Source organism: Dermacentor albipictus, chromosome 5 (genome assembly GCF_038994185.2).
Source record: "Dermacentor albipictus isolate Rhodes 1998 colony chromosome 5, USDA_Dalb.pri_finalv2, whole genome shotgun sequence".
Classification (NCBI taxonomy): domain Eukaryota; kingdom Metazoa; phylum Arthropoda; class Arachnida; order Ixodida; family Ixodidae; genus Dermacentor; species Dermacentor albipictus.
This window is the reverse complement of record NC_091825.1, coordinates 120,848,033-120,872,226: the sequence shown is the minus strand read 5'-3', so window position 1 is coordinate 120,872,226 and position 24,194 is coordinate 120,848,033. Positions and strand designations below refer to the sequence as shown.

The following is a 24,194-nucleotide window of genomic DNA, read 5'->3' as shown; positions in this document are numbered from 1 at the left end:
GTGCTCTGAACTCCGCCGGCGAAGTCCTTTACGCAAACCATTGATGGTCGTATGATGAGTATGAACGATGATGTTACATCGCAGTGTATAACAATTTGTACTTTAATATTATGTGGAAGTTCAGGGGTGCTTCGGTGTACGTAGAGTTTACAGAACAAGTCTCAACGACTCCCGTGCCTGTGGCTGTTGCACTTTTCTTGCTCTCTTGTGTCTACAAAGTTGCCGCAAACAACCCGCTTCGAGTTTAACGGGCAACGACAGAACAAAGAAAGTGCACTGTTTAGCGATTTTTGACGACGAGAAGCGAATAAGAAGCGCGAACGCTGGAGCATGCGACCGGACAGCAAATCACGCGCCTTCTACCATTTAAAGATCCCATCAACGTGCTTTTCTAACGCCGAGGCCTATAGCCTTGCGGAACCGACGGATATAAACTTTATTATTTATTTATTTTGTAGCGACGGTCACATGGTTACCCGTAAATGAAATGACAGTGCTATTCCTGTACTCGCCTTCTCTACTTCTTCCCGCCTGTTGAGCGTTGTTTTAAGCATAAATATCGACAGGTAGAAAGCGCAGCAGTTCTGTCGGGACGCATAGTCTCGCGTATACGCATATTTTTTCGTGCCTCTTTGTACATTCTCTCACACAAAATGACGGGTATCGAACCAGCCAAAGCAGCCAGTGAACTTGAAGTCTATAAGCTGTCCAAGTTCTCTTTTATGAGTGTATGCCGTCAAAATCGACGCTCAATCTGTGCAGTGACAATCCTATAGTATGCATACACCGCCGAATCGTAGCTGAATGCAGTGAATGTTGTCTTATTTCCTGCCTCGCCACGTCGATTTCCTCCGGATATTACCTTGTAACAACATTTGGCTGCGAACGTTGCCTGCTCTTCAGGTAGAAAAGAAAAGAGAAAAAGGATGACAACGTGAGGCCCGTCTTCGAGAGAATCCCAGTTCCTTCATTTGTTCCTTTTCGTTTCCTTTCCTCTTCTTCTTCCTTTTGTTTTCTCTCTTCCCGCGATTCGCTTCCTTCCCCCTTACACTTCCTTCCTATTCATTCCTTTTTTATTTCCGCCTCGCGAACTAAGCTTCCTTCCCCGAGTAATTTTGTTATCGTCTTTGGTGCCGTCTCCTTCGCTCGCTGTCGTCGCTGTTTGCACAGAGTCCACTGTGTCCGTGTGTCCGAGCGAGGAAACGCTGCCCTGGGGAGGAGCTGCAAAGAGAGAGAGAGAGAGAGACGTTGTTTGCGACCGTTCGCGCCCGTTTTTGCCAATCGTTTTGCTTCCTTCGATTCCACGAACCGCTTCTAGCTGCTGCGTCCGCGCAGCCTTCTTGTGTAGCGCCCTGCTTAGAATTAGCCATAGAGGAAACTCTATGGAATTAGCCGCCGTGGAGGAAGTTGGCGACCCGTGTACGTTCTTCGTAGTTTTAGCTAATGGGAGAACGCGGGACAAGGTATCTTTCCACGAAAGTAGATCAGCTCATTCGATTCACTTTATTTGCATGTTCCAACTGTACATGAGCGTGTGTGTGTGTGTGTGTGTGTGTGTGTGTGTGTGTGTGTGTGTGTGTGTGTGTGTGTGTGTGTGTGTGTGTTTGTGTGTGTGTGTGTGTGTGTGTGCGTGTGTGTGTGTGTGTGTGAGAGAGAGAGAGAGAGAGAGAGCGCTGCCGCATGGTCAGGCTTGACGGCCTCTCACGCAGTTTAATTGCAGTAATTATAAGAGGAAAGAAGGGGGGACGATTGCAACAAGGTTTATCTCCGTAGAGCTGGTCTGGCTGGCGCCCTCCCTTCTGTGCACACTACGTGGAGCTGAAGGAACGATAGTTCACTTGTTCGTCAACATGGAAAATCATTGAGAAGCAACCTTTCACCGTATTTGTTTCAATATTTCATTCTTAATGCTCTGTTTTTTTGGCAGCGTCCTCTATGGGACATTGTCACGGGGATGTCTGCCATGTCGGTGAAATGTCGTTGTTTTACTCAAGGTGACCGCCTTGTTAAATTTTTTGAACGTCACGTTGGTTTACCATTCTTATGATATTCTCATTTCTTTATTGTCCACTCGACTAATGTGTCTTCTAATCCTATCCGATTATCGGCCAATCCCCCCGCAGTGGTTGTGAGCTAATAATGATAAAACATAATGATCACATTGTATACACGTGACACTAGGGGGCAAGCTGTCAAAATTCTTGGAAGCTATATACAGTGTGACAGGACCACACATTTCCGTACTCTGAATGAAGTGCACCAGGAACAGAACGGTACATCCCTGTACAACATAATGAAAAAAAAAACTATACAGTGCACCAAAAAATATAATAATTACAAAAGCAAATCGAGGCAGCCGCAGTGCATTTTATATATTAATATACAGGAGCGATGAGCTCACCTTTCTCATGAAACGTCCTTTCAGAACACAGTCGAAGAGAGCAAACGAAATATCAACGAAGGCAGCTTTACGAAGCATACTGCAGTTCATAACCTTTTAGCGACGACCACATTTCAACGTCTCTTTGCTCAGTCTGAGATTGGAACGGCTCTCCCTTCTTATGTCGCCCTTATAACCGACGTTTCTCGGCTCTCAAGAATGCAGTTGAAGAAGACACGTCCGTCATATCACAATACCGGCCAACCATTTTTGTGCCCGCTTCCTCACGTAACGTTTTTTACTCTCACGGTATTATTGAGGTATTCCGTTGCAGAAATTATGCATGTCGTTCTGTCGCATTCCCAGCAAAATTTCTGCAGGAAGCAACAAAAAGGTCAACAGAAATACCCTTTTTTATTATGACTTTTTTGTAACGGTTACGAGAAATAATTGCAATATTTCACCAACACACTCCTCAATTGTCTCATTTATAAAGTAGTGGAAGTCCGGTCTCCGGGAAGCCAACTTCGCGCTTAGTAGTTTCGGGTTATACGTTTTCCCGGCTAATACGTTCTCTCGCTAAACAGTTTCGTTTAAAAGCGTATTGGAGATGCGTTGATTAGTTATGAGAAGTTTCCAATAATGAAAATCACCATGGGAACCTTCTATAAATAAGGAAAAAGGCGCAATACTGCGACGGTCGCGGGTGACCGTACTAACATTCAATGCCTCCAACGAACTGTAAGCACTTTACATGAGAACGTATTGAAGGTGCAAATCATATTGACCGCAAAAAAGACGGGGACAGAGGAAGGAAACACGTAAACAGCACGGGCGGTAACTCGGTCAACTGATGGGAGGCACGTCTAGCAGCCTTCAAATCCTTTTCCGCATGCCATTCTGTAGCTTTAGTAAAGCATATGATGCGAAGCCAATCGTTGAGCAGTCTAACTTGCCGCCACAACTCTGCGCGGATAATTTTGCATAGGCGCTTGATGTGACCCCACGACGGAACGACACACCCGAACAGTGCACTCACTTCCAAAGGGATCAGGCCGCGCTTGATACAGAAGCCGATGAATCTTGCACGGCAGGTAGTCGCCACGATGTAACTGATGAGGGATTCTTCGTTTGGGGACACGACGGACGAGGGAACACAGAAAGAGGATTTGAAGGCGGCTAGACGTGCCTCCCATCAGTTGACCGAGTTACCGCCCGTGCTGTTTACGTGTTTCCTTCCTCTGTCCCCGTCTTTTTTGCGGTCAATATGATTTGCAGTAAATACCAACTAGGCGAAACTGAAGTTCTATTGAAGGTGAGCTAGGTGGTGTGGGAGCATATTTAGAAAAAGAATAAGAAAAGAACAGGAGTGCAATAACTGAACCCGAGGCGTTTTTAATGGGGAGCATTCTTTGCCTCCTACGCCGCGTGGCTGGCGGTGCCTACCAACTTCGGCCGCGGGGTATTTTTTTTTCTTTATTTTTTTTTCTCCACTCCCGTCTTTTCAGAATTGTTTTTCGTCTTCCATAGATAATAATTTGATGACACCGGCGATAGAAATGAGTTAGTGCAATGTATGTTGACATTTTTCATAAGCTGTATCACCACCCTACACTTCACCCAAAATTCATATCGCTACCATACTACTTATCTCACCGTACAGATCATCATCATAAAGTTAGAATTGGTACATGTAACACGACACACTTTTTACACTCATTTTTGCCACGTACGTCGAAAGATTGGAATGAACTTCCTTCTGACATTGTTTCCATTAATAACAATGATCATTTTCGAAAAGCACTAGCTAACAATATACAATAGCAAACATTTGTACGAACTGCTCCTGGTGTTTTCTTTTTTTTTGTTTAATGTTACTTTTATATGTCAAGTTCTATTACTGCATTTTTCATACTTACAGCTAACATTGTATAATTAGCAAATATTGTGTATAAGCTCATGATTTATTTCCTCCTTATTTGTTGTATAACCCACTCCCCTCTCTAATGCCGAAAGGCCCTGAGGGTAAATAAATAAATAAATAAACGTAGAACATCTGCAACCGCATCCCACTTGGCACTGTTGTACGAGCAATCGTATGGCATTCTTCTTAGATACTCAGACGGTCAACGTCACTAAAGTAGATAGTCGGCTGATGGATTCAGTAGCTGATTTCAAAAAATATATGAACAGGAGGTTGGTTACCTGTGAGCCTGTCGCAATTGTTCATAAATCATATCGAGGGTATCTTTTCCGTTATTGGAAGAAAAAAATTAATGCGGCGCTTTCGTGGAAATTCACTTCGTTGACCGACACGAGGAAAGCAGAGACTGTAAAGAATGTTCGTTAGAAGCTTCTTAGCGATGCGTAATAAATCAAAATTGTCAGAACAGCCTTATTCGAAAATGGATGGGGCAGCTGAAGAAATGCCTACATAGAAACCTTCACTGGAGAGTATACAAGAAGCGCTGCAGGCAGTCGAAGTCTCAGTGCTGAAACGAAATTTTATAGGCAGGAAAAAAAAAAAAGAAAGGAATGTGGTTGTTGTACTTGCTATTGCTGTGTCTGTGACAGGCGGCACCACGTGTACCGTATACTAAATCAAGTGTTCAAGTATTCTAATCAATCACTTCAATGTCAGATCAAATTATTGATGAAGATCCAGGAGCTTCGATTTCTTACGGAACAGTCGCTATAAGAGGGAGATTACATAGTCCGCTCAGACTTGAACCTAATTAAGGCGAGGTTTGAGCACTGGCAGCGGAGCATGAATTGACCGTGCTTATTATAGGGCATGCAGTGGCAAGTTGTTAAATGTGGGCATGGCAGTGGTCGGGACTCATGCTAAGTTTCTCTAAACTGCAGCTTGCGTGTCTGTGCTATGTATACCACCTGTTTGTTTGTTTGTTTGTTTGCTACACCCAGCACAGCTGTCCAGTTAACTAATTAACAAGATTGACTCATTTAACTGCTTACTTGTTTACCTTGGAATACACGTTGAAATTTACCAATTGGAACCGAGCAGGGGTGATTTAATCTACTTAACAGAAATCTCAACGCTACCGTGCTCTTCGCGACATCCAAGTAAATCGGGCCACTGACTTTGAGACCCCCGTAGCTCTAGAACGAAGTATTTCTCTTTCTTTCTTTCTTTCTTTTTGCCATTTTTGCGTGCTTGTTTTGTCCGGGGGAAGAAAAAGAAAAAAACTTACCGTCGGAAGTGCACCTCGTCATCGCAGAAGCGATCTGCAGATTGATTGATTGATTGATTGATTGATTTAAATGTCCGCAACATTGCACAGACGCGTACCGGTTTCGTTGCCTCCACACGAACCGGTGAAACAATTTAAGAATTCCAAAAGTCTTACTGAACGATGCGGACCAAAATGTGCCACCTTTCCGCGAAAACGAGAACAAATCACCGGCCAGGGCTAAACCTTATTCGAAAAGCTTGTTCTTATAGAAAAAAAAAATCTGATATGGCTGTATGTAGTACATACATCAATGGCCCACGGGGCGCCACCGAGAGACGCCCATATGCATCACCGCTGGAAATGATTCCCGCCGGATCGGCTTTGCGCTTCCAATGTCGGCGGCGCCACCCTTTGCCTTTCCTTTTTCTTATTATTACTATTTTTCTTTTACGCTTCCACGCGTGGCTGCGCGCGCACTGTGCCGCAAAATCGGCACCTGCGCTTTTGAAAAGCGAGACACGGGTTCTTTTTTTTTTCGGTAGCCTGGGAACGGCCGGGTGTCGTGCATGGTGTGCGTGTATGTGTATGTGTGCTTGTCGATGTGTGTGCAACCGTGTGCCGGACGCACGGTGTAGGACGTTCCGTTCCCACGCATGCGCGGTCGTCTTTCATTTTTATTTTTTATTTTTATCTTTTCTTTTTTTAGCCGCCAGGCGGGAAGATGCTATTCTGGATCACTCCGTGCTCGCCCCTTTTCAGAATCAGAATCGATTTGTTCGACATCAACATAAATTCATTTTGCGGTGAGATATTTCACAACTAACAAACAGAAAAAAGCTTCGCATATGCATGCCAAGAAAATGAAAAAAAAAAAATTCGAGCAACTTTTTTTTTCTTTCGTTTCTTTTTGTTCTTCAGATGGCTCGAACTTTCTATAAAGGTTTGGCGCGGGCTGGTTGGTGAATATCCGCTTAGTCATTCCACTTTACAATAAAGGTTTGGTGCGGGCTAGTTTGTGAAGATCCGCTTAGTCATTACTCTTAAAAACAAAGGTTTGGCGTCGCGCTGGTTGGTGAATATCCGCTTAGTCATTCCTCTTTACAATAAAGGTTTGGTGCGGGCTAGTTTGTGAAGATCCGCTTAGTCATTACTCTTAAAAACAAAGGCTTGGCGTCGGGCTAGTTGGTGAAGATCCGCCTAGTCATTCCTCTTTACAATAAAGGTTTGGTGCGGGCTAGTTTGTGAAGATCCGCTTAGTCATTACTCTTAAAAACAAAGGCTTGGCGTCGGGCTAGTTGGTGAAGATCCGCCTACTCATTCCTCTTGAAAGCGTTACAGTCATATTTTATTTATATATTTCGCTTTCGGCGACTCGCGCAGGATCGAGTTGATGAAAATGTATGTGGTGCCGCGTGTCCCGCGCTCACAATGGAAAGAATGCGCGATATTATTTTGCCATAAAGCCGGTTCCGACGCGCTCGTCAAGGTAAACGGCCGAAACAATGCGACTTCCGCGTAGGGTTTCCTTTCTTTCTTTCTTTTCTTTTCTTTGTCTTTGACGCAGGGCTTGACACTCTACCTCGCGGCAATTACCGCACTCACTCACGCACGCACGCGACACGTACAAAAGACTTCTCGCCGCAAGCGACAGAAGCCGTAATGAAGCTCTAATAACCGGTTGTAATTGCACGGAGACTTCGTTTCCTTTTTTACCTGGCATTTGTAACGGCGCTTCGTTATCTTTCAGGTATATATATATATATAAAGAAAAACGTGTAGCAGCTGGAATTTCATGGCGCTTTTTGTGCACGCGGTCGCCTGCGTACACAATGCCGGACGACATGTTCTCCGTCGCAGACCTCGCTTCCTTCACGTGTATGCGTGTACGCGTGTATGTAGTAGCAAGCCCTAAACATTTGACACCGAACTGTACAAGCTTCTCTTTTTCTTTTTTTCTTTCGGTCTTTTCCTCCGTCCGTGTGTGTGTGTGTGTGTGTGTGTGTGTGTGTGTGAGAGAGAGAGAGAGAGAGAGAGAGGTTTGGCCTTAACTTTCTCCGCAAGCAATCAACATATTTCTGCCCGAAGTAAAACTGGAGTTCTTGAGTACTTCACGAGTATAAACTCGTTTAAAGTTTACTCCTTCAGCATTCCTTTAACATCCGCATACCGAAAGCGCGGCCGGTGGTTTGAAGCGCGGTTTCTCAAATGGTTGATGATCGAAGAGCACTGGTGCTACCATGACAGCGGAAAAGAAAAACGAAAAAAAAAACCCCGCCCGGCATCCCAAAACTTGCGCGCCGATGTTACCGTTTTCTGCGCAGGTTCCTCGCGCAACGTCTCGTTTGTTCCAAATTGAGAACGGCGTCGTCTCTTCCCGCCTCTCGACGGACCGACGTGTGCAATGTGTGTTACGCGGTCATTTCCATCCATCCATTCTTCTTCGTGGCGGGGCGTGCGCGTCCTCTGCGTACCTATACGCCGTCGCATATGTATGCTGACGCAGCCTTGAGAGAAGCGAGTCTTCTCCTCGAGCCGTTACGCAAAGTAGCGCGATCCATCCCGAGTGTATATAGCCCGCACCATAATGGGCCGGTTAACCTGCTTCTCTCGCCGTTCGCTTTTGTTTTTTTGTGTGTCGTCTGCTTTCGTTCGCACTTCTGTTCCTAAATTCCGCTTAACGATGTCAGTTTTTTTGGAAATTGGAACGTATCGATGCGTTCCTTTGCCGAGAGCAAGAAAGGATAGAAAGAGCGAGAGAGAGAGAGAAATAGGACAGCATTGCTGAGCGAAACGAAAACGAAGTCTCGCTCGATCCTTGCTTGCGAAGTCAGCTGTATAGTGGCTGCTGTTCTGTTTTTCCCCGCGTTTTCGGTGTTTTTGTTCGTTCGTCTTTAAGAGGCACTAAATATAGGTACGAAGTTAACATTGGCGTGCTTGTATGTAGAATTTGTATCATTGCGTATAATTATTTACGTGGATAATGCTTTTTCCTGCGTATTGCCTTTGCGTGCGTACACTTGAAATCGGGTGTGACGTTATCTTCGTCGCTCTGTCCTGCAAAAGGTTCTCCGGCCGGAACACTCAAGCTGTTTAAACAGCTCTTCTTTTACAGAGCGAACCTTTCCCAAGTTTCTGAGAAATAAAGAGAGATGAAATGATTGCTTGCACTCGTTGAATACTAAGTATAGGCCATCCTTACCCCTAGCGGAGGCTTGGTGTGCGAGGAATGAAAAAAAAGAAAGGCAAAATGTGCGGGCGACGACGCAGCCTTGAAATTTGCGTACCAGTTCGTGACGTCACGCATTTCAATAGCTTCTGCTCCTTTTCTTTCTTTCTTTTCTCTCTCTCTCTCTCTTTCTTTTCACTGCATAATGATTGCGTCACGTTCCAACGTAAGCAATTAACCAAACTGGCGAAAGGAGGAATGGGTAGGCTAGTTGGTAATTCATTATAATAAAAACTTAGAGCGCTAAAAATACAAAGGACGTTGAAAAAGAAACACGCACCACACGCGCTAACCAAACTGGCAACTTCGGAAGCTTTAGCTGCGTGCAAATGGCCCCGCACACTCGACAGTGTGGCGTATGTGCTACGAAATTTGCGGCATACCACAGTGCACTGGTATAATGTCAAGGTGCGAAACACATTCCGCGGCCTTCGTTTCCTCCACTAATAGAAACTTTCATCCGCCAAACTAATGCAACGGATTAAGTTTTCGCATGCTTCCCCATCCTTGGTACACTTGCTTAGCTATATAATTTTAACGGCGCAAGATCGACTAATGCTCTGATGCATCAGATAATGGCCTAGAAAAGCCATCATCTAAATAAATGATTCTTTCTCCGTCTCGCTGTGAAAGTGAGAAGCGCACGGTCAGAGAAAGAGAGAGAGAGAGAGAGTAATATAGGAAGGCAGAGATGTTAACCAGTCAATAGTCTGGTTGGCTACCCTACGCTGGGGAAGGGGAAGCGAGAAAAGGGAGAGAGAAGGTGTAGATACGTGTACGGACAGCACTCGAGTTAAAGACGCTCGCGCAAACCAGAAGTTCTGAGAAAGCACAAAAGTTCCTTCACTGCCTTCTGAGCCGATGATCGGTCGGGACGGTGCTCTAGTAACGTCTCTTCACTCAGAGGACGATCATCGAGTTTCCTCAATGTGGTGGACAAAGATTTCGTAAAACAACGGTGTCGCCACTCCGGTTTCACCGACCACGGGACGACTACCGCGTTCACGGCTGAGCTTATACATACGGACAGTTCGCACTGAATCGGGCTGTTTTGACGCGAACCGCAACGCTCGCTGCGAATCTACCGCCCCACTCTGCGCGGCCGTTGAACTTCGAGTCGATCACCCTCTCGACCCCCCCTGTTGTATTGAAACGCTTGCGAAGGTGTTTGCATTTTTCCCGCCCCTCTCGTGTTCGCAAACAACGCGCTGACGTCGCCTCAGTGGGCGTCGAGCATTCCTGACCACAGTCGTCACGCTGCGGAAGTGCCGAACGGTGGACGCTGAAGTCTCGCAAAAACGCGCTTTCGGCTATGTAGTCGCGCGATACCGCGCCCGTATCGGCGAAATATGGGAGAACTGCGCGATTCGATGCAGGAAACGGCGGCTTTCTTTTCGCCCCCATCGTCTCTCCTGTTTCCCAAACAGCCCTCTCGAAGTTGTAAAGCGATAACGGTTAAACTCATTCTTCCGTGGGAACGGGGTCCACGAAGCGCCCCGTCTTCTATTTTTTTTTTTCCGTATTTCGCGGCTCGCGGAAGATAGCATGGAAAAGACATCGACGGAGGTATAGGAAATCAAAACGATGTAATCCTCTGTTCTCGTCATTTCTTTCTTTTTCTTCTTCTTTGTGACGATGAAGGAAAACAGTGAAGCTCAACGACGACGGCATGAGCTTTGCTTCTACAGATTGATGCCCCTGACAACTGTGTAAAAAGCTCCGTAGAAGCTTTCATATTAACCCTGCTTTTTGAGACCTTCCGACAACAAACCGTTTTAAGTAATACGGCACCACACATCATGGAATAGTGGAAGCAGGCTTAACGACTTTTTGTTTTCAAGTGGTCTGTATGCTTCCCGTGGACAAGATGACATTATAACGAGGTAAAAGTGCAGTTGGTGTGGTTGTGACGTTTTGCTTGCCGACCGCGGTCGCCGCATTTCGATGGGACGTTGGAATGCGAAGGCTTGCGTCCGCTTAAGTTTAGGTACAATGTGTGTGTGTGTGTGTGTGTGTGTGTGTGTGTGTGTGTGTGTGTGTGTGTGTGTGTGTGTGTGTGTGTGTGTGTGTGTGTGTGTGTGTGTGTGTGTGTGTGTGTGTGTGTGTGTGTGTGTGTGTGTGTGTGTGTGTGTGTGTGTGTGTGAGTGAGTGAGTGAGTGAGTGAGTGAGTGAGTGAGTGAGTGAGAGAGAGCATGCCCATGGAGGCGGTCAAAAATCAATTGGAAGCCCTTCAAGCCACGGCATCTCTCATGTGCGTAGTTTCGGGACGTTAAACCACGCAATTTTCGCGTGATGTGCTCCTTGTTACAACGAGTTGCCGCGCACAAATGCGATATAACTTTTTAAACGAAGCCACAAGATCCAGCGATGACCGCGATATCGTAGGGAAGGTTGTTGCAGTCTCTGCCTGTCCGAGATCTCTGATGCTTTCTGCATTTATAATACTCTCGCATCTGCAGTCTATCACACTGTCTATAAATTAATATATAAATGTATTGGGGCCGAGCGAAGTTTTGCCGCGCGCTCATCACGCGAAAGGCCACGTCGTCGTCGAATTGGCTCAGCCGGTCTTGTGCATTCAGGCATTTCGTTGTTTAATGATCACTTACTCGTAAGTGGAGGATGTGTCGATCAGTTATACGCAGTCACTCGCCGCCTGCCCCGCGGCTGCGAGATAAGGAGCTCCTAATTACAGGCCAGCGCCGTCGTCTTGACAGCACCCACGGACAGAAGCTTTAACTGGTCCATACGCTTTCGATCAACGTATAGTTACGCGTGCCGTTTGCCAACGGTAAACATTCTCGTTCGGCGGGTGTGTGTCCGGCGCGTGCTGTGTTTACTTGTAGAGCCGTCTGTCTACAGCGGCGGCGTCGCGTCTTTTGATCTTCTCCGCGGGCGACAAGCTCGTTTCGCTGATAACGTTTTACGGCTGGGAACGGCGCTATATGAGGTCCGCGCGCGTCCAGCGTAGAGGTCAAGTGCTTCGACCAACGCTGTCGTAAGTGCGACAAGACGGTGCGACCAAGACGGAACTTATGGTCTGCTTTTGTGTCGTTCGCCGTCGAGAGTTTGAAAACTGGGTTCCTGTTTTTCTCGTAAGTGCGGACGAAGCGCGACACCGCCAAGCTGTAACGCTTGGAGGCGTGGTTTTCTTGATCGCCTCAAGATGCGCGCGAAGAGCTGAAAGGTGCATAAAGGGAGGATAACGTACTTTGACTCTTATTTTTTTGAAGGAGTGTTTCGTGCTCTACGACACCGCTCGGTGAAACGATCTCTTTTTTTTTTTAATCCCATACACACCGGCGGTGCATGATTCATTCATGATACACGTTCCCATTATAAGAGAGCGATACAGGTGCTGAGCAACGCTTTCAAACTGTGTGTTGTTTGTTTTGACACCCGTCTTTCACTCTTCTGCCTTCCCGAAGAGTGTGCGTTTGTTGCGCTTTGAAGTGTCCCTTCGAGACTGAATTGTTTCTCTTTGCTACGGCTGTCTCCGGCAGATGATGACGACGCCGCCGACTGCTGCAGCGGCGAAGGCAGTGGCGGCGGCGGCGGCGACTCTCTCGCTATTAACGCCCTGCCCCCCACTAACGAATGCTCCCAGTTCCCAATCCTTCCGCCCCCGCTTGTCTTTGACGACTTTCTCTTGTGCGAGCCGAGCTGCGCCCATGCAGCGACCGCGGCCAGCGCTAACAATCCCACGCTAGGCGATGCCCTTTCCTTTTCCACTAACGTGCCGCCGAGCCCGCCCTGCTCGCCGCTCGCTCGGCGCCTGGACCAGCTGCGGAGGCGATCGCTCCGGATCCGCGACCTGCTCAAGGGCTGCGAGTCGGCTGCCGCCGCGGGCGCGGCGGCGTCGTCCTCGTCGGCGGCGTCCGACCAGTGGCCCTCGCGGCCCGCCAGCCAGAACAGCTACGACAGCCGGCTGTGGCCCCTGGACAGCGACTACCCGTCCGACTGCGAGGTGAAGCTGCGCGACCGCTCGCCCGACGACTACAAGCTGGTGTTCATCAGCTCGTCCGAGTCGTCCGAGGACGACTCCGAGGCGGAGGCGGCGTCTCGCCTCTGGCTCCTGCTGCGCTCTCGGCTCGCCGTGGGGCCCGAGGGCGCCGTGTACGTCGAGGACAGCTCGGACTGGGAGTTCCCCTCCGACGAAGAGGAGGACGGAGGGGGCAGCGGCGGTTCGGAGGAAGAGTTGGCGCCGGGCGAAGAACAAGAGCAGCGGGAGCGGCTAGGCGTCGCTGCTGCTGTCTCCGCCGCGGGGCCGCAGGTGGTCGACCCCGGCCAAAGGTCGCCCGAGGAGGCGAGAAGCGGCGAGGAAGGCGAAAGCAGCGCCGCCGGCCCGATGGGACGACGACGCGGCGGCAAACGGTCGGCTGCCACCGGCGGCAGCGACGCCAGCGACGAGGGAACCAGTTTGGCATCGCACGGAGAAGCGGCGGCAGCGGCAGCAGCCGTTGCTATTCTCGCCGGGCCGGACAATCGTAATGACGAGGACGACGCTAATCTGCTGCTCGCCGCCGTGCGCGATGCGGCGGCGGCCGGCGTAGGAGAACCGGGCCAAGAAGTCCTGCCGGCCGCTGCTCCACCTGTCGTTGACTCAGCGCCGGAAGTGGGAGAGGAGGCCACCAGCTCTGACGGCGGCGCCATCGCGGGACCGTGGCGGTGGTGGCGGAGAGACGGCTCGCTCGCACGGGACGATGCGATCATGGAGGGCCGCGTCCCTTTGAGCGCCCCGGAGGAGGCGCTCGGGCCCGGACGGGACGTCCCAGCCGAGGATGACAGTTGTCGGGGCGAACGCGCGCCGAGCCCCGGCCACGACTGCGCGGACAATGCACCTGTGTCGGCGGCCAACATGGCCGACTCGGAGGAGAGCACCGGCGGCGGCGGTGGTGGCGGCGGACAAGGTGTGCTCGGGGAAGTGGGACAGCTCGCGGAGAACGGCGCCCCCGCCAGGACTCCGCCGATGAGCGCGGTCGGTGACGCCTGCGGCCCGCCTCCGCGCGACGCAGCGGGCAGCGCGGACTCCGTGTGTGTGGAAGTGCAGCAACAGGTGGTGGTGGAGGTGCCCGCGTGTGTTTCGGATCGCGAACTACGGAATACGGATAACCCCGAGAAGGATACCGCCGCCGGTGAGTGTGTTGCTCCTTCTGCTGCCGTCGCCGACGAAGCGGAACGGAAATCGAGCGACCGCGACACAATCGACGGTGCTGTTGCACCCAACGACGACGCGAAAGTAGAGCCCGCAACGACTCCCGCGCGCGAACTACGGGAAAGGGACATTGATCTCGAAGGCTTGGTAGTGTCCACGCTGGAAAAATACTTCACCGAATCGTTCGACTGTCACGAGACGCGTCCGCCGTCCGCGGATGCAGCGGCGGGTTCTCCGAAGCGCGACGGTGACGTCGGCGAATCTTCGCGGAGTGGTCAGTCTCCGACGGCGGGACCCACGTCGTGCGACACTAGCGATGCGTCCTGCGACGAAGAGGAGGAGGAGGAGAACATGTTCAGCGACGCGTCGACTTCGTCGGACGATGCCATGTACATTTCTCCCATGCCGCGCTTCAATGCCATGCAGTACGGCAATCCGCTGTCATACTCGCTCCATACCATACTCGAGGAGAGTTGCGAGGAGAGCGAAAAGAGCTCGCGGGCGACGACTCCCGTGACAAAGAACCCGTCGTCCGAGTTAGAAAAATACTTCAGCTTTGCCATCGGGAATGCGTCTCTCGAAGAGATACACAAGAGGTGGTCAATCGCTACGAGCGAAGACTTCAGTGATTCAGTATCCGAAACTTCGGGTGTTGATGACGTCGAAGTGCTCGAAGAGGACCCCGAAGAGTTGGCGTCTTCGAGGTTAGAAAAATATTTCACTTCAGGACTGTTGGGAACTGGTAAATTTCATTATCCTGATGACGCAGAGTTTACTGACGAAAGTGGAGGTGTTAGCAGTGATGATGAGGACAAAAGGGCAACTTCCAAACAAAAGAAGGCAGAAAAGGCAGCTGCAAGCTTAGCTTTTGAGGGTGGCGATTCTTGTGATACAATCAAAAGAAAAAAGAAAGATGATGGTGAGGAAGCAGCAGACATCAAAGTTGTCCTCGAAGAGGAAGGCTTTACAACTATTAAGAGAAAAAAAGAGGATGCGCTTGAAGTGCAGCCAGATGATGCAGCCAATAATACCAGTGATTGTAATACAGTTAACGAGGAACAGCAACATTCCCAAGACATTTCATTTGAAAACCTTGATGTCACACTAACTGCTGATGAGAGCACAATCATTCACATGGATTCCACCACTGAAGACGATTCTCATGACCCCGCCACCAAAGACGCTAACCTGCAGACAGAGGATAATCGAATGTCTCTCACTCCTACTTCAGAAGCTAACACTGACATGCAGCAGTCATTGTCGGATTCTGCAAACGAACTTACATCTGGCATTGAAAGTATGTGCAACAGTTCAACTAGTGAATTGACACAAAATGACGATGTGAAGGATTTAAAGAAATCTGCTTTGGAGGAGGATGCAGCGAGCATTCATAGCCGATCTTCGTCCACCGATTGCTATTCTGATGAAGAAGCTGCTTACATTGTTAACAGAGTACTTGCCCACATTTCCGGCACAAGTGATGAGACTGAGAAAGTTGATGAAAACATCACACCTTGGAAGGCTCTCCTGGAGTCACAAATCACACGTTTGATGCAGACGGTTTCTCCTGCCGCTCTCTCTGGGGAGAGCAGTTGCAGCAGTACCATTGGTAGCAACAACAGTGACTATGGCAGTGACACCTTGGAGTCTGGAACGTATTCTTCCACTGATGAAGAAGGGTCTCCCAAGCCTCGTCACCACAAGAAACCCGGACGGCGCTCACCTAGTAAACAGCTTTCAGCTGCAGTAGATGATAAACTTGCCGATAACCTGAGCGGTCACAGCAATGATTCAACTATCTCCGAAGAGACCATGTTCATATGTAGGCAGCTCATGCAGTCTCTCAAGATGCTGTCAGATGAACAGTCGAACAAGGATGAGAAGAGCAGTTGCCCCATCATCTCGGACCACAATCATAATGACTACATGAAGGCTCAGGAATACATTCAGTACCAAATCGTTGCCTTGATGCATACAGTCGGTGGGAGCCGTAATGCTTCTCCACTGCGCGAGAGGAAGTGTAAACCCTTGGCTCTGACTGGAGGCTCGAGTGAATGCTCTGACGTGGACTCGCCCAACCTCTCTGAAAAGAAGAAAATGGGAAAGAGCAAGACACCTTCAGAGTCTGGGTCTGAGACCATCTCGACGAGCATCAGCATTCCGAGCTACGACTCGGATCACACTGCCACAGAATCGGAGATGTCCAACGAGATGGATGAGCTTTACAACATGCTGGAGTCCTCCGGGGCCACGTTGGCCGACAACATTTCCCTCTCGAAGCTGTCGTGTTGTGATGGTGAAGAACCATCGGACCACTTCATCCTGCCTCCTTTCAAGGTGCCCGTCCTCCGGTTACAGTCTGGCCAGGAGGTTCCTCTGATTGCAGCCAAGGAAGCGGCATCTGATTTGGAATTCCTGGAACCCAGCTGCATTCTTCCTAAGCTGAGCACTGTCACCGTCGAGGAAAAGCTGGAACTGCCAGGAATGTTCAGCATAGCCAGCGGCACTGCAGCTAAGTGCGACAGTTCATCAACCCTCACCACAGGCTCCGACATTGATTTCTGTGGCAGCGTCGAGACTGTGCTCGAAGTCTGTCCAAAGACAACTGGAATGTCTCCGGAGCCGAGTGTGTCTCCTACCGAAACATCAGCTGACAAATCACGATCGGAATCGTCGCTCTACATTAAAGCCCGAAGAGGACTGGGCCAACGTAAATTAGTGGTTACGCGAAGTAGTGACAGCCTTGCACCTTACAAGAAAGCGGGCAGTTTATCCTTACAGCTCTTCCATTCCAAAGGCGCTTCCAAGTCTGAACATTCCATTTTGGACACGGCTGCCCACGAGGACAAAGAAGTGCCCTCGGAAGCGAACCAGGGTGCAGATGGCCTCGGAAAAAGGATAAGTGGCAAGGAAAAGTCGTGCAGTGAAAACAACCTTTCACTTGCCACGTTCAGTGACAGCGAGCGGAGCACATCCAAATTTCTGGGCACAAAGTCCGTGGGGAACATAGCAGACCTTGAGGGCAACCCGGGCAAAACGTTTCGCGACACTGGTTACTACTCCTTCAAATCGTCCGAGGAAAGTGTCCTCAGCCTAGATGAGCAGGGTAGCAGGCCACCGTCGGGATGTTTGACGAAGCAGAAATCAGTGCAGTCATCGGAGACGATTCCAGAAGTAGAAGAGGAGCCCGTGCGCCCGGCGCGGTCATCACCTGGCTCACCCACCAAGGGCAACTCAAACTCGCTCAGTTCAGGCAGCATCCCAGACTCTGTGTTTGTCACTAACAGCACTAGTGACTGCAAGTCGAGCACACTTCCGTCTAGTCTACGCAGCAAAGTGAACCGGCCCAACCCACACTCTTCATCCATGGTCCTTCGCCAGCGCCATTTTTCATCCACGTTTTTCTCCACCTCGGGTGTCCTGCGCAAGCTGACAGCCTTGAAAGGTAAAGAAACCTGGTGCTGTATAAATCAGCAAACATCTCGCAAAGTGAAGTGATCTGTATAATGTATGTAGCTCTTACAAGCCAACCTTATAGCCATGTGGTTCGGATAATGTGGTAATTTAATGTTGAGCTTTTCGTGCCCTCTTATTGTAAAGAACAATAGAGTGGGATATTTTTCAAGTGCTGTTTTTATGTTTGTGATACCTGCCTACTTGATCACATGTGTGTTTCTAAGACCATCAATATTAATAGCGATACCTGTGCTCTCTTCGGTGCAGTGTGGGGCTTGGGTGTAACAGCAAGAAGCATACTTTCTCCGTCACTGTAAGCTCATGGCGGCCTGTCTTGTGTGCTTCTTACCTCAACCTCATTTACCAGCATGCTCCTGCTTGTTGTTCTGCTCTGCATGTGTGTGCACCATCTCTGTTAATATCAAGAGCGATTGCTTTCTTTTTTGTGCATGAGAATATATTGTTGCGCTCTTCTGGAGTTCAGAAAAGTATGTTGCACTCTTTTGCAGTTCAGAAAAGTGTGGGGCTATGTACAGAGTCTTCCTCTCACAGGTGAAACACTTGGTCACACACATGGTCACATGACCAAGGCTGGCGATGTCATGCAACAATAAACTCCAGATTTGACATAGTCTATACTCTTCCTAATGTGTTACTTCTGGACCTTGCATGCTTTCCTCTGACATCCTAACCATCCGACCCTAACGCATGATGACATATTGCACTCGAAACAATGACTTTAGCTGTTTCTGTGCCAATTCTGATGCCATTGTTTTGGAAGAACTGCTAACTCTGCTTGATACATTACTGGAGGTTGGTATTTAGTGAGGCAGCAACCACTTGGAAATAAATGCTTTTCTAGCACAGCATAACATCTATTTCACATTGTGCAATTTTGACATATCAATCACAGCTGATATGAATTCCTCTTGCTCAGCGCTTTTTTATCAACAATCAGATAAAGCACAGATGAGCCTTGATTAAAATACGGTGTGAAATAGACAGGGTGATGCAATGATGACGATAGGCTGGAGGTAGGTCTCATATGGCCACTGTTTCAGAGTAATAAATTTGCATAGGCTCACACAAAGATTAACATTTTTCATTGTTTTCATTTCACGCGCCTTCATTTTGCCTCATTAACCATATGACTTGGGCAATGTAGCTGCTCTTGTAATAAACTTTCCTAACTTATCATGATGTTTCTCATGCCTCATGCCTTTTCCTACTCTTTTTTGCCACTAACCTATACAGTTCTAACAGGTTTCATAATGCAGCACTCTTAACTGCAAGCTCATATACTGTTCTGCAATTCTCGATTTCAGAGGTCAGCAAGATTGTGTTTGTTCACAAAGCTTCACAGCAACAAAACTGGGAGCAAAACCATGCATTTGACATCTGTCCAGCTGTCCAGCCTTCTTCATTATCAATAATATATATATATATATATATATATATATATATATATATATATATATATATATATATATATATATATATATATATATATATAGAACTTGAGTGGTGCTACAAGGTAAACAGAACAAGTATTTAATTTCGACAGTTTCGATCGGTGGACCGATCTTCGTCAGGGTTTACAAAAAAATGGCAGTTCGGCCGTGGTAGGGAAGACACCAGACCGGGTACCCGGTCGTTCTTACATACATCAAAATGAGATATATTATATATATATATATATATATATATAATCTGGACCTTGCAGTTGTTAAGGATGGGCAGAGTTAAAAGTGAAAAATACCAGAAAAAGTATGCTAGATATTTTTTTCTAAGATTTGCACTTATTTGTAGTCAGTATTTGAAATCAACAAGGCACATGTGGAAAAAAGTGTGCATGCCGTTTACGCTTGGGAATTATGCAAGTTTGAAGTTTTATCGCATGGAAGCACCATCAGTTTAATATAGTGCTAATAAGCATCAATAATCGGCGTAAAAACTTGCGCCTGTGCTTGCTACAGTGATGGTATTATCACATTGAAGACAACAAGTAAAACCAAAGATTCTTTTCCAATCAAAGTTTAAGATTGTCATATATTCATGCATGTAACATAACACAACCACTTATTCTCTTTAGTACAGTCAACTTTTCACACCACACATTTAATATTTGCATGCATGAAGTTAGCTTAATGTCCTCTGGCACACCATGCTTTTACACATTTGATGACTGCCTACCCCGCAATTTCCGTGCATTATTTTTAGTCATTGATCTTTCATATAGTAAAAACAAGCAATCGACAGTAATGATATGTGCTGACATATTACATACAAAGAAAATTTGCACACTGTCTCATAAATAGTTGCCAAATAACACCTGTTACTCTGCATGCAAACAAACTAATCATTATGGACATCAGCAGGCTATTATGTGAATAATCATGTAAAATTATATCCTCTTATCCAAATTTTCCAAAGCATTTCGTTCTGGTGTGGTAATACATGAGGCCACAGAGAAAGCGTTGAAGCAATGAAGCCGTAACACCTAGTAAATTTCCCGGGCCACAACTGCAGTTTTTTTCAATGTCTTGAATGCAGTGCCATTAACGCTTGGATGACTTGGCAAACCACAATTGCGAGGTTGTGATCTTGTAGTAATGGCTATCACTCATTGATGGCTAGTGTACATGGCATTTTACAACATTAAAATATATGTGAAAAAAAAAACTAACGTAAAGGGATGAAAGTGAGCACATTTACGTCATTCTCTTGGGAGATGAATGTTGACCTGAGGTAGAATACTAATGATGCCAAAAAACTGTCATATGACAATGCTGCCCTTTTCTGAAATGCAACAGGCCCTGTTTTGTTCTAAGCTTAAACTAGCAGCGCTTTATACTTCAGCACGCGGAACAGAATTGAACAAGTCCTCTCTGTGAGCTTGTAAGCCAAGACCTACTCTACTGGTAGTTGGTACTGGAAACCTTACCATGTAGTTGGTTTCCGGTTTTGTCAGATGGCAATTCATTGATATTGTTAGATTTTCGCCTCCTAGAAGAAGAGTTTAAAAAGCCTTACCATGGTGTTACTTTCTTTCCTTCTTTTTTTTTTTTTGCACACTTTTACATTCTCCTAAAATGTAATGTCATAATGTAACGGTCATAAATTTGTGCCGCCCGGAAAGGGGCAGTTGAATGCAGTGTGGTGTGAAGTTGTGACCCGCTGGGAGTTTCCTTGTTGCATGCCTGACTGACTGTGCCGCTCGTGTGACTGCAGCTGATGACAGCAGTGGGTCACACCGGTCTTCTCCACGGGGTCGCCTAAGGGGCCGCTCACGGCACTCATCCGGTGGCAGCGATGACTCGAACCGTCTTCTGCCTACCATTGCCATTGTTGGAGCAGACGAGGTAACTACGTTGGTCATAATGTGCCTCACGCTTCATACATTTTCAAAGACAACACAGATTTAGTATAAGCACTGGGCAGCCTTTTTATGTTGCCATTAGTGTCCTTATGAACAGCGCCAGTTATGGCGCAGCTGCTGAACTTGGAATGACGTGGAAACAGACAATGTGTCTGCTAGCACGTGAGCTTGGGTTGCTACTCTCACTGTGCCCTGTTGATGGACCAGTGGAATTAACAAATCATAGAGATGATTTGATGGTACTGTTCCACTTTCACTCTACGTATCACCAGACGTCTGGTGTCACTACAAAGCAAAGCAAATGACAACTGAGAATCCTGCTAGCATCGCACACACCACCAAATGAGGGCGCTATCTCTTCAGCATTATTGTTAAAAGCGCCGATGATCCAGTTTCATTTTTCTATGTCCTTTCTGGTCGGCGAATATGTCGCATTAAAAGCTTCTTATTGTTCTCCGAGTTGTCTTATCACGTGGCCTGTAGCCTTGCTTGGCCATAACTTAATAGTACCATCATAGAAACTTGTCGATGTGGGCAGATTTGGACACATTTACTACTGTATTAGCACAGCTGGTGATGCTATTAGGTAACAAAGGTCCAGAGTATCTACTTGTGCAATCACAACAGCAGGAACTGCAAACACTTAGAGTTAGTGCACTTTCATTATAATGATTCTTGGATTGTGATGGAAGTCTGTGAAAGTTCACTGATTCAGCAGTGTCCATATGTTTACAACTAGTCAATGCCATGTGCAACAGCAATAACTGGTGGAAAACACTTGTAGCCATGCAATACATCGTTTTCAGTGGAGATGTGCCAGCTTCGACACATTTGCCATGCTTGCAGGATCGTTAAATGCAGCACACAATGTGCAAGGACATCGTGTTTGATTTTGTAGAACGAGGCATCTGTGCATGCGACATAAGAAAATATACTGGTCTTGAATATTTCTACTAGGCCATAGACACTAGGTTGAACAGAGGCACCGCACAATGGCACCACCACCGAGATGTCTGGTGCACATAGCAGACATGTACTAGTGTTGGTGCATGACAGGATGCCAAGATACATGCGAAAACAACAATGCTGATGTGGCATCCTCTAACACAGTGGATGACCACAGCACGCAGTAAAACATTCTTGCATACCAACAAGGTTCATCCTTTCAAACACAAATGTACAGTAGCACCTTTGTGACACTCGTGTAGCTGCCAACGTGTTTGCACCAGCAGGTAAATAGTATAAAGTCAGTCATTTCAGACAGTTCTGCATCGTTTGGTTAAATGTGGCAATGTCGCTTGTATCTATGCCTTCTGGCATTCTAGAACTTATTCATACCAATGCTTTGTAAAGTTTTTTCGATTTCACAAACCTCTTTACCAACCCATTCCTCCATTCACTCTCTCTGATCATCCTCAATAGTGTTATGCAGCAGTTAAAGAGCAAAGTCTTGCCACCATCTGGAAGTCTCGAGTCCCCTTCCAACACCAATGCTCACTGCATTCTTGCTGTCATAGTGCTTATCTATTCTTTCTGCACGACCAAGCTGCCTCAGTCTTACTCTTTAAAGCTTGACAGCTCTCCCATGCTGTCATGCCAATCTCTTGTTGCCCCACAGACATGTAATCTATCAAATTTTTCCCGAAGCTTTCAAAAACTCTTGGGCCTGTACTTCCTGCACATCCAAGCCTTGGACCATCTTGATCACTTACTTTCTTTGATCCAAACAAGGCTAAAGGAGTCGCAAAAGATTAAGACATTAAGCTATTAATTGTAACCAAACAAAGAAAGCCTTATCCTGCAGGCTTCCTTTGTTTTCCCACTGTTGCTTACTTTCAGAGATTTTAACTTTCTTGTGTGTGTGTGTGTGTGTGTGTGTGTGTGTGTGTGTGTGTGTGTGTGTGTGTGTGTGTGTGAGAGAGAGAGCTTAAGTTAAGACACAGATGTGATGAAAGTGGGCACAGAAAGCCACAAGCAGCTATAGTTAGAGTCAGCATTACTTTAAACATTGCATGATTTCTTTTTTTACTGGATAACAGAATTAGCAGCAAAAATGTGACTGTAATTGCTACAGTAACGCATTGCGCCGAATGATATGTCACATGAAAATGAAACAAATCGCCAAGAAAGATCAGTCAAGAACAAATCACCTTGTCATTTATCTTGTGTCAATTACTCGATTGTGAATGTTTTTATGTGGACTTTCACTCTGAGTCGTCATTTGCTGTTCTTTGGCTCACCTGAATGCCCCCTTTTCCTCTTCCTTTTATCCCCAACAGAGCTCATCAGTCAAAAGTAGCGCAGACAGCATGGATAGGGATAGCAGCCACCGGGACGACGAACTTGAACGAATCTACAGTCGCAGCCAGACGAGCCTGTCATCTATTGGCGTCAGCGTGAGTACATTTAGCTGTTTATACTGTCACTGCACTATTCTTCTAATAGGATACACAACAAAGATTGTGTAAGGCAGCAACTAAGCTTTATTAAGAGACAGACCTAACTCCAAATTGGGCTATAATGAAGCCTCTGAGAGCCTGCTTACCACCCGCTGTGATGATGTAGTGGCTTTGGTGTTGCACTGCTACGCTTGAGGGCATAGGATCAAATCCCAACCACAGCGGCTTCATTTCTATGGGAGCAAAATGCAAAAACACCCATGTACCGTGGATTGGGTGCACATTAACCTCAGGTGGTCAAAATTAATCTGGAGTCCCTTACTACGACGTGTCTTAAAATCATATTGTGGTTTTGATTTGTTAAAGCCCAGAATTTAATTTAATTTAATTTTTAATTAATTCCAGCTTGAGCACATTCTTTAGCTCTTCAGGAAGCCCTTGCTGAACAGAACGTTTTCTCACAAACACGGGCCTAAAGTGTTCTTCGAGAAAGTTGGAGCTCTTCCTATACAGGCCCATCAGGAGGGGGCCCAAACCCAAGTGCTGGATGCCGCTGTCGGCAGCCAACATAAACCTCCGCACACTAACGGTAATCCCATTTCCAGGGTGGACATCCTTAGAGTTCTCGGCATGCTGATAGAGTCGAACGGCTGGAATGGTAGAACAATCAACAAAATTACCACGAAGACGGAGAAAATGATCAGACTAATCAACAGAGTCTCCAACAGGCAGGGAGGTCTCAGAGAAGACAACCTCCTGAGGCTCTTTCCTGCCTTCCTCATGAGCCACATCACATACGTGGCAGCCATGTATGGCTGGCAAGGCCGGGCATTCCCATGCAAGCCAGCGCCAAGCGACTCATGCAGCTAGGGGTTCACAACAACACCCTGAAAGAGATCATTGATGCACAGTAATCTGCCCAGGTAGCTCGGCTGTCGTCTACGCCGGCCGGAAGGAAGATTTTGGCCTTGCTCAGCCTCAACCCCATGCTCGTTGTGGAGTGGC

General features: G+C 47.3%; 1 protein-coding gene across 7 annotated transcripts in view; it reads left to right on the top strand.

Moving 5' to 3' along the window:
* Positions 1-24,194, top strand: part of LOC135911612 (uncharacterized) — a 567,380-nt gene that overhangs the window by 520,475 nt on the left and 22,711 nt on the right. For all 7 annotated transcript variants that reach the window (XM_065443937.2, XM_065443933.2, XM_065443934.2 and 4 more), the window contains 3 exons: positions 12,304-17,400; positions 20,643-20,773; positions 23,070-23,186. In XM_065443937.2, the coding sequence (XP_065300009.1) occupies positions 12,304-17,400; positions 20,643-20,773; positions 23,070-23,186 (5,345 nt within the window). The remainder of the gene's footprint in view (positions 1-12,303; positions 17,401-20,642; positions 20,774-23,069; positions 23,187-24,194) is intronic.